The 10,285-nt window shown below is 36.6% G+C and overlaps 2 protein-coding genes, 1 long non-coding RNA gene and 1 pseudogene across 4 annotated transcripts in view; 2 read left to right on the top strand and 2 right to left on the bottom strand.

The window, feature by feature from the left end:
- Window positions 1-1,538, bottom strand: part of LOC104724895 (disease resistance-like protein CSA1) — a 6,439-nt gene extending 4,901 nt beyond the window's left edge. For both annotated transcript variants that reach the window (XR_757794.2, XM_010443460.2), the window contains exons 1-3: window positions 1,015-1,538; window positions 857-935; window positions 59-782 (exon numbers count right to left, since the gene is read on the bottom strand). Coding sequence is in view for 1 of the 2 variants with exons in the window: in XM_010443460.2 (XP_010441762.1) it covers window positions 59-782; window positions 857-935; window positions 1,015-1,020 (809 nt within the window). In the remaining variant the exon portion in view is untranslated. The remainder of the gene's footprint in view (window positions 1-58; window positions 783-856; window positions 936-1,014) is intronic.
- On the top strand, window positions 382-2,480 carry LOC109127704. Its single transcript, XR_002034246.1, has 2 exons — window positions 382-494; window positions 1,576-2,480. It is a non-coding gene; the product is annotated as an uncharacterized LOC109127704 (long non-coding RNA).
- Window positions 2,072-5,020, bottom strand: LOC104724896 (protein NUCLEAR FUSION DEFECTIVE 4-like). Its single transcript, XM_010443461.2, has 3 exons — window positions 4,567-5,020; window positions 2,963-3,897; window positions 2,072-2,874 (listed from the first exon to the last, which is right to left on the bottom strand). Exons 1-3 carry the CDS (start codon window positions 4,873-4,875, stop codon window positions 2,406-2,408), a joined length of 1,713 nt encoding a protein of 570 aa, XP_010441763.1. The 5' UTR covers window positions 4,876-5,020; the 3' UTR covers window positions 2,072-2,405.
- LOC104728559 lies at window positions 5,312-7,008 on the top strand (annotated as a pseudogene).

Genomic DNA, 10,285 nt, shown 5'->3' with positions numbered 1-10,285 from the left:
GCGAAAAAAAAAAAAAAAAAAAACATTGCAATTTATATATATATATATATATATATACCAGTGTTCCTCGTTCAAGTAGATGCCCTTCAAGGACGCAACAGACTTTAAAGCTTCCTTCCATTCAATGATACGGAGATCCCGATTCCTTCTCCAGGAATTCCAAAATCTAACACCGAAGTCTCCCTTCAGTTGTGTAACCTCCGATTGCTCCACTTTGTAGAAAATTGGAATGACTAATAAGAGTTTCCTTTCTTCCATGAGAGCTTTGATCTTCAGCAGCTCGCTTAAGCACCATCTTGATTCTGCGTACTTGCTCGAGAAGATTACGAGTGCCATCCTGGATTCCTCCATCCCCCCGACGTTGACTCCATATTTTTCCAAGGCTCTCACGAGGTGGCCGACAAAACCGTGGCTCAGATCTAGCTTTTTTTCTTCGACAGCTCTCTTGTTCTCCAAACTAATAATAAAGGTCGCATCTGGGTTTGCTTCACCAGGTAAATCGTCATCTCTTCTGGATTTTGCTTCAGCTTGAAAATTGTCAGTGAGAATACCATCTCTTTCAACTTCCAAGTTTTTCATATATGATTTTAAAAAGTATGTATAGGCTTTTTCATCCGGCTCTTTGTAATCTATCTTGGGTGGTTCATATTTGTTTACGCTTACAATATCCGCAAAAGCTACTTTTTTCCTCAGACCGTTAACTATACCGACTATATCGATTCCATCACCAGTCACAACCATATGGTCCCTGTAAACCCCCTTGATTTCCACAGCTGACACGCCTATAAAACATTTGCAATAAACCTTCAGATTCACACAATAATCTTTAGATCTCTAGGGTTTGAATCTCTGTTACCTGCAAACTGTACCACAGTTTCCAGTGCTTTTGATCGGGTTTTGTCGTGTGTCATATCAACTTTCATCACGAAATTTTTCTGCATACAATAAGAAAAACCTCTTAGTATCACACGAGAGTATCCAAGTAAATTACTTGTTCGAGTCCACCATATATACCTTCATCTTCTTGTTTTATCCACGATTGCTGCTGGTTCTCAAGATGTTTTTAGAGATGGTCTTCTTGATTAATCACTCCGAATGTTTTGCTCAGAAATTTCTGTGTTTGCTGTTGTATTTTTGGTTTGGTCTCCATGAGTTGTTGGGTTCGTTGACTCATTTCTTTGTTTCAAGACAGAAGAAACCAAGATGCGCTCAAAGTCTTCGTTTATTTTTATTTTTTATTTTTTTTTGTCGGCAACAAAATTTTATTAAAAAACATTAATTTACATCAGTCCATGATGAACTTGACTTTCTTATTCTAGTATCCTTGGCTAAACTATCAGCAGTAGAGTTTACATTACAAGGAATCTTAACAAAATAAATCTTATCATAGGATCGACTAAGATTCCTTATATCCTTCAGATAAATAGCAAGAAGAGAGTGCTTTTTCTGATACTTCTGTTCATCATTCAAAAAAATAAATAAACTTTCGATATAAGATAAATGCATCTCCACAAAACATCACATTGTTGTATCCAAGCTTGTTAACTTTAGATAACGCTGACCTTAATGCTTCAGCTTCTACTTCAAGAGGTGTGTTCATTGGATTGATGGATGCCCTCCCTTGAAGAATAATCTGATCATTTGTGTTGCAAAGAACCCAGCCAATTCCTGCACATTCAGAAGGCTTGTAGCTCGTCTGGTCTGCAAAGGCACTCTCTAGTGCAAATGTGTGACAAGTTTGATCGATGCCTTGACTAGAGCATCGAGAGAGTCGAAGAAGATAAAGATTAAAAACAAACAAAAAGTCAATATTTGTGTTATAGTAATATTATGTTTGTAGTTTCCAAGAACATATTAGTACACTGACAATACTAGAAGGTGTGTTCCAACTCCATGTATAATTTATTTGAACTCCTTACCCGCATAATTTTGGGCCACTTGGCATTTATTTTTTTAGTTAGAAATATATTATTCTGTCATAACATATTAACATGTCATTTAAAATATCGAATTCAGTTGATTTTGGAATAATTATAATTTGGAACGAAAAACACAAAGAACAAACAATCCAACGAGCATAATTTTGTTGACATTGAGAATTATCAAAAAGAAGAAAACTAGGATTACACAGTATGCAATTGGACCTCATTATGGTCTCAGTAATTGATTGTCTCAGGCTGACTCGGCCATGTCGCTAGACCATGACATCGAATGCTCCCCTAATTCAATTCCCCGGTCCAACTTTACCGATCCATTGCCACAAAAAGCAAATCTGAACTCTTCTGACCAAAAAGTTCTGTCCTAAGATTTCTCTTTCTTCTTATTTCTGCAAGAAAGATCAAAACTTTTGTGCACTAATTAACACATCTCTGCACAAGTTTGAGTTGTCACTTTCAACTTTTCTTCTAAGAATAGAGCATGCTTGAAGTTATCCGATCTTGTTCAAAACGTTGATAGGCTCGTCTAGTTCTCAGAAACAAGACAACACTTGAAGCTAGACCAATCACAGACAAGCATCCCCACCACACAAACGTTAAGAAATAGCAGTCTCGTCCCATACATATAACCGACTCAGTCTTTGACCCAGCCATGCTATGGGATTCATAGACCAAAGCAGCTAAGAAACCATAGACCAACGATCCTATTGGTATGTTTGTGATGAGGATGTTGTGATTAACCCCAACGCTGTTGGGTCCAAAAAGCTCAGATGTTATGGAAACAGCTGCTGCAAATATGAAACCCGAACTCAGACCGATTAGAGCTGTTCCTGCTTGTAACGCTGCCAAGCTTCCTGATGATGCCAACAAGAAAAGAGCAATTGTGGTTGGTAAAAGAGCAACGGCTAGCCACCCGGTTCTAGCAAAATAGACCTTCCTGCATTATTCACATTATTTCAATAACATCATAATCTTCTCATAATGCGAGAATCAGAGAAGTACAAAGGCTTGTGTAAGGGACTTACGCTCTGATATAATCTGGTGTTGCTGAAAGTAATCGACCAAAGAATGAGAAAGACGAATAAAGCGTGACAAGAGTTGTTGTCTCAGAGCTTTGTCCTAAGGATTGTGCAATCTGCCCCAGGTTGTTGCTATAAACAAGTCCAATCGTACCACCGCAAAAATAGGCTATATAGTAAAGCCAGAAATCTGATCTGCATAAGAGCAAAGATAGAGGATGTTCCTCTCCAAGCCTTCCAAGCTGATTTCTTGTAACGAGCTGATTGCAACAACATTTGTCGTCGTCTTCAATGAAACTCTTCTGATCAGGAGTAATGATGGCTCGCGCTACATCATCGTTTAGCAACTGGTACCCTTCGCGGCTGGCTTCACGTGTCACCATTCCTTTATGCATCTCAAGCTCATCGACATCAACAAGAATGAAACCAGAACCTTCTAAACGGAAACTGGAGTGGATATTGTGCAGATACCAATTGCGAGCGTAGATTAGACCAGGAAGGCATAGAGGGAGAATCAAAAGAAGAATTGATCCACCAAAGAGAAGACGAGCCGAGGTTACATCAGAAGTCTTTGAACCAAAGAGAAGCAGATAAACACCATTCAATACCGCTAATATGTTGAGCAAGAGAAACATGAAAGAATCTCTTCGAACTCCATCTGGTGGAAGAGGTTCAAGAGGCGGTTGGCGAAGAATAGGAATAAGAGCAGCAAAGGAGACAACAAGAGGTATAAGGGAGTTTAAGAGAAGGTATTGTTGCGTAGAAACAGGATTAATTGCGTTGTAAGCAAGAGTGTATAAAGCAGCACTTACGCCATTAAAACTCACTGTGAGAGAAAGTGCAAGTGATCTGTTTGCTGGGAAATTTCTGATGCAGAGCACAAAACAGACTGTGTTAAACCAACAGATACTTAGCCCAGCTAACAAACAACACAGAAACACCTGCCATAACATCACAAAACCCATACTTTAGTCGCGCAAGTTCGGTAAATACAATGTTGTGTTTGATCACAATCTTCTCTCCAAGGAAGTAGTTATTATTCATTCTTCCTCAAAAACTCAAAAAAGTAATATTTTTAATTGACTAGGCTCAATGGAAGATGGTTAAAATAATCTCATATACACATAAACACATCTATCTGAAAATTAAATATTATATTAACCACATGACATGATGACAAAGATCCTCTAATGCGCCTACTCGTCCAAAAAGAATAATTCAGAAGAAAGGAACCCAACTGCAAAACTATTTAAATGCGACAAAGAGAAAGTATTTATATACACACAAAACTAAGATCCGATCACAAAGACAACAATAAAGATTCTCGAGACAGTCATCAAACCATGACAAAGCAAAACCAAAACACGTGCAACCAACCAGTCAGATGACTAATTCACTAACTGAACTACTAATCAACCATTCAACCATCACCGACTCTTCTCTCAAACCTCCAAATCTTGATTTCCATATTATTAATCAAGAAAATGTTTATACCAAAAAAAAATAATAATAATACAAACTTTAAAAATATGTCTTGATTCAAGAATCAAAGCAACAGAGACTAAGGAGAACATGTTAAAAAATGTTGAATTTTGTTTTTTTTGGTTTACCAGGATATAAGGCAAAGAGATAACGTTAGTGATGACAAGCCACTGAACACCATAACCAACGAAACCCATAATCGCCGCCGCGAAGAGAACCGTCCAGAGAGGGAAATACAAAAGTGCAAGTCCCGATGACCAACCGAACACTTTTCCGAGATCCGAAGCTACGGCGAGGTAGTTCAATTGCACTTGCGAAATCCCTAGAACCGATTTCAAATTCGACGAGTACGTCGAGAAATCGAAATTTGTACCGGTGAATGCTTGAATCCAGATCGTCGCTACCAGAATCATCCATTTCCGTGATTGTCCCGCCATCGTCTTTTAACAATCTCCGACGTACGGTTCCTGATTCGCCGGAGATTCGTTTTTGTTTTTTTGTGTGCTCTCTCTCTCTCTCTCTTTATCTCTGTCGCTCTCGTGTGAGTTGATGATTCGAGAGCTTCTTCACTGGACTACTAAATAGAGAAACGAATCATGTTGGTTTACGTGGCACCCTTCATGAGTAAACCGAATTCGAATCAATTTTTACCCGGTTTAGCTTTGTGTTCATTATGATTTCTGTTCGGTGTTGAGAACAATGTCAAATAATAAAAAGTAGTGCTATTATTACATGGGAAATTACCTATAATATTACGTAAAAGTTGCCTTATTTACTATATATAACAGTACGTTTCAAATCCTTCTTACTAAAACACTACAAAAAAGTTTATACATTACTTATAACCCAGGCTAACTTTGTTAGAACGAAGCCATGGCAGAAGTTGGACCTATAACTCAGGATTGGGAGCCCGTTGTTATCCGTAAGAAAGCCCCTAACTCCGCCGCCAAGCGTGACGAGAAAACTGTCAATGCCTCTCGTCGATCCGGCGCCGTTATCGAGACCGTCAGAAAATGTTCGATTCTTCTTCTTTTTTTTCTTTCTTAATTGATTGTCTTTGTTCTGGTTTGATCCTATCTTAGAGCTTTCTTAGATCTCTCTCTAGATTATTTCCTTGATTGAGCTTCAATAGATGTAACTTAGCTTTCAACGCCTTGGGGTTATTGTGATTTTCAATTGAAATTTCCGATGTTTTTGTATTGCTGATTTGATTGTTGTTCATATTAGTTCGATAGCTTAACTACTTCTTCTGGTTTGATTTTGGTTCTTGAGTCTTTGTTGTTGTTGTTTCTATGTGCAATTTCCAGTTATGGCTTCCATCTGACATTTGATTTTGTGTGTGTGTGTGTTGTTTGGATTTAGTCAATGCTGGAACCAACAAGGCTGCATCAAGTGGCACATCTCTCAACACCAAAAGGCTTGATGATGACACTGAGAACCTTACTCGTAAGTCTTATCTTTAATCACTTGCTTTACTTATGGTGAATTGATTTTCCTAATGGCTGTAAAGATTAGATAGTGGTAGTCTCAGGCTCTGTAATCTGGGAAAATGAGGTTCTATGTTTGTCCTGGAATCATAAGAGTTTAGTTCTTCTGTTGTATTACCTGAGTTTTAGCTATGAGGAACCTTTTATGTATTGATATTTTATCTTGATGATAGAGCTTCATATATTGATTATGCAATTGTGAAATCCAGATTAACGTGTGCCAACTGAGCTAAAGAAAGCCATTATGCAAGCTCGAACAGATAAAAGCTAACCCAGTCCCAACTTGCTCAGGTATTTTATTCTTCCCTCTTGTTAATGCTCTATCAACGTGTGCCAACTGAGCTAATGAACGTGTGCCAACTGAGATAACCCAGTAATCTCCGGGCTTGTTCATGCTCTTAAGGTGAGTTTTTTTTTTAATTCACGATATGATTTGGGTGTTATGAGTCTTGTGACTATATGGATATTGGGTTTTAGGGATTGATTTGATTATAAGAGAACTTTGGTTTTATAGGGATTGTCTCTGCTTCTTAGTTTGATTGGTTTGTAAAGTTTGTGATTTCTTCCAGCAAATTGGAACTGGTGAGTCGACGAGTTTATCAATTGTGAAAGAGGTTTTGCTCAATCATGATAGGAATTATTTCTGATAAAAAATGTTTCTAGAGGAACAAGAGTTCTGACATTTTCTCATCATTTCTTTTGATTTATTTTTTTATTGCATAGTTTATGAGACGTATAGACTGGGAACCCATTTGCCACAGAGCCTGGGAAATCAAATGGAAACAGGCGCTGGAAGGTTATCCTCATCTGGATTTGTTCTGCTTGATTGCCCTCAATCGATGAAGATTGAAAGCAATAACACATTGCTTCTGGGATCTCAGCGATTATTTTCTGTCTTTGTCGCATGGGTGGAATGTGTGAGTAGCTATCTGAAGTCTTTATCAAAAGCGCAAACCAGAAAGAAGGCTCAGGGAGTCCTTGTATGGTAAGTATAAGTTGAGAAATACATATGTTAATTGAGATTAGTATACTTCTACCAAGTGTAGCTGTTGATACTTGTTGCCTTCTATTTCTTATAGGTAGTGTACATAGTATGTCCATTTCCTGAACCTTCAGCAGTTTTAAGGCGATTGTTGAATCGTCTATAGCACTTGGATCAATAATACAGTCAGATAGAGACAGGAGATCGATACTTAACAGTCATGTTGCAAGGGCGTTTGGTAGTTCTGCTGCTGTTGACGAAACATCAATATCTCACATTCTCTCATCCTCCCCTGACAATGGATCTTATAAACCCAGGGATTTTATCATTACACGCATTGGGAATTTTTTCGAGCTTGAATACCTTGGTAAATTGTATTCTTTTATACCTCTCTTTGACCCTTAAATTCTGTTCTTAATCTGATATTTCATCCCTCTCTTATTTCAATTGCGCCNTGCTTCTGGGATCTCAGCGATTATTTTCTGTCTTTGTCGCATGGGTGGAATGTGTGAGTAGCTATCTGAAGTCTTTATCAAAAGCGCAAACCAGAAAGAAGGCTCAGGGAGTCCTTGTATGGTAAGTATAAGTTGAGAAATACATATGTTAATTGAGATTAGTATACTTCTACCAAGTGTAGCTGTTGATACTTGTTGCCTTCTATTTCTTATAGGTAGTGTACATAGTATGTCCATTTCCTGAACCTTCAGCAGTTTTAAGGCGATTGTTGAATCGTCTATAGCACTTGGATCAATAATACAGTCAGATAGAGACAGGAGATCGATACTTAACAGTCATGTTGCAAGGGCGTTTGGTAGTTCTGCTGCTGTTGACGAAACATCAATATCTCACATTCTCTCATCCTCCCCTGACAATGGATCTTATAAACCCAGGGATTTTATCATTACACGCATTGGGAATTTTTTCGAGCTTGAATACCTTGGTAAATTGTATTCTTTTATACCTCTCTTTGACCCTTAAATTCTGTTCTTAATCTGATATTTCATCCCTCTCTTATTTCAATTGCGCCTGGGAATAGAATTCTCTAGTATTGTATGTGATACAAATTAACTCACAATCGCACAATCAATCAAGAAATCACCAAACAATTGATTGGGTATTCATAAAACACTAATCGATAAGCCAGCTCCCAGATTGGGAGAAACCCAGCAAATATTTTTAGAGAGTTTTACAATTTTTTGGTAAGATTCAATGATGATAGCAAAATGAAAACAATCACATGGTTTTTATGTTTCCTCCAACGGTTCCTTAGCCGCTTAATCCACACCCTCCACGTGTACCGCTTGAGATAAGCCGACTCCATTTGATTCCTTCTCACGTGCTACTCCACACGTATGGTTCTGTATCAGTATGGTACATAACCCTGGTATTTTTTTTCTTGCTACTGATATAACCGAGTGGCAAAAGGCAATTTATTCAACTGGAGGTCCTGAGATTAAAAAGTGGCCTATTCAACTTCGACGTTCTGCGCCTTCTGGAATAGCCTCCAATAGCAACGGATCTTCCTTGTAACAGCAGGATCTGAGTCTGATTCAAGAGAGAGCCTCATCAACTAGCACACTCTACAGCTCTCATTCAAAACCATCGACCTTTGTGAAAGGCAGTATGGGGCAATCTGCTGGAAGAAAGCAGATAATGGGTGGGCAAACCATTTCTGGTACTCCAAGGGGATTGTTTCAGTGGGTTCACAGCATCAGTTTTGCTGCTTTACTGCTTTTCTTCCACATATGGAATTTGTTTTAATTGTTTGCTTAGCTTTGTTTTGTCTGGTTATTTCGGGTTCCTCCTCTTGGAGTGTAAAAATTTTAATTATTTAAATAATTTCAGTTTACCCAAAAAACAAAAAATTGAGTCTTTGGTTTCCTGAGCAATCAAGACTTGACGAAGAAATTAAGAGTGTTTTATATCTGAAAATTTGGTTTTTTGGGTTTTAACTAAACCTATGATCTTTATAAGTTGAATTTTGAGCTCTAAGATTTGTTTGGTTGTAGTTAATAGAATTTTAGGGTGAATGTGAGGTTTTATGTACAACTAGATCACTTAGGTACAACTGAGAAAATTTTAGTATAATTTGAACTACTTAGTGCAACTGTACTAGAGCTATTAAAATAAATTTAAATATGGATCATGTGAAAACAAAAAAAAAAAAACTTTTGCAGCGGAATATTCATTTAAAATCATCATAAGTGTGGTAAAATGAACCAAAGACAACAGAATATTAGTAAAAATTTATTTGGTATACACATAATTATACATAGTTGTCCAGTTGTACTCTCATATTCATAGTTGAACTTTTGCATTTTTTTCGTATTTCCAGTTGGACTATAATATAAATTATTAATTAGCAGTTGACCACAAGATTTATCACTATTAATTAGCATATACAAGGTTTTCATAACATAATGTTCATAAAAACTTGGGTTTCACCTCTTTTGCTTCATTTGAGGTGATCACTTATTAAGTCTTCCTTATACTATAAAGAGTGTTTTATGTGAAAACGATAGTATATAAAAATTCTTGTATTGTTGATTAAACATGGTTCTTTAATAGTTCAATATGCAAAGAAATTCTTATAAACCTTAATTATCATTTTCATATTTTAAATATAAATGCAAATCTAAATATATATTTAGTTGTACCTAGTTGAACTGAGTAATACAATTCGACAAATACTATTTATGTTATCTAAATATTACCCTCTATAGTTAAAATGTAATTTTGTGTGGTTATTATTCATTACCTCTCGGAAATATAATAAATAAATAAACAATTACGAATTACATAAGTTGTTCTAGTAACATTTCTTACTTGTTCTAGTAACATTTCTTACTTGTTCTAGTAACATCTCTTACTTGTTCCATTTCCGGTGAACAACAACGATAATATTAGCTAGGGTTCTAGAAGAAGATATGTTGAAGATGATTACAAAATTACAATAATATCTTTCATTAAAACGGATTTATGGACGTACACTAAGTAAAAGAATGTTATGTACGTACACTAATCTCAAGAACGTTATGTACGTACACCAAACTGCAACATACATTAAACAAAAGAACGTTATGTACGTACACCCAAACTGCAACATGCATAGCTTATATTTTTGACACCTCTATAACTATGTTCAACAGTGGATTTGACACTTCTATAACTATGCTCAACGGTGAGTTTATTTGTAATTGTGAGAATATGGTGAGAGAATGTGTAGTTATACATATCTTTATGCGTGATTGTTTCATTTATCTCCCTAATTAGTCTCAAACAAGATTGAATGACATAGTTCGCTTTATGATGATTGCTATCACGTTTCTCACATAAGTACTTGTTTTGAATGTTACATTAAAATAACTTGTGTACGTA

The sequence above is a fragment of the Camelina sativa genome, chromosome 11 (assembly GCF_000633955.1).
Source record: "Camelina sativa cultivar DH55 chromosome 11, Cs, whole genome shotgun sequence".
Lineage (NCBI taxonomy): Eukaryota > Viridiplantae > Streptophyta > Magnoliopsida > Brassicales > Brassicaceae > Camelina > Camelina sativa.
Note: the sequence above shows the minus strand (reverse complement) of the source record. Positions and strands in the feature narration are given on the sequence as shown.

What these genes read in the sequence shown, in the direction of transcription:
- LOC104724896 (XM_010443461.2), bottom strand. Translation starts at nt 4,875, where the DNA reads ATGGCGGGACAATCACGGAAATGGATGATTCTGGTAGCGACGATCTGG. An exon ending in TCTCTTTGCCTTATATCCTG is followed by an intron (nt 3,898 to 4,566) that starts GTAAACCAAAAA and finishes ATGTTATGGCAG; the next exon opens with GTGTTTCTGTGTTGTTTGTT. An exon ending in ACACCAGATTATATCAGAGC is followed by an intron (nt 2,875 to 2,962) that starts GTAAGTCCCTTA and finishes TGAATAATGCAG; the next exon opens with GAAGGTCTATTTTGCTAGAA.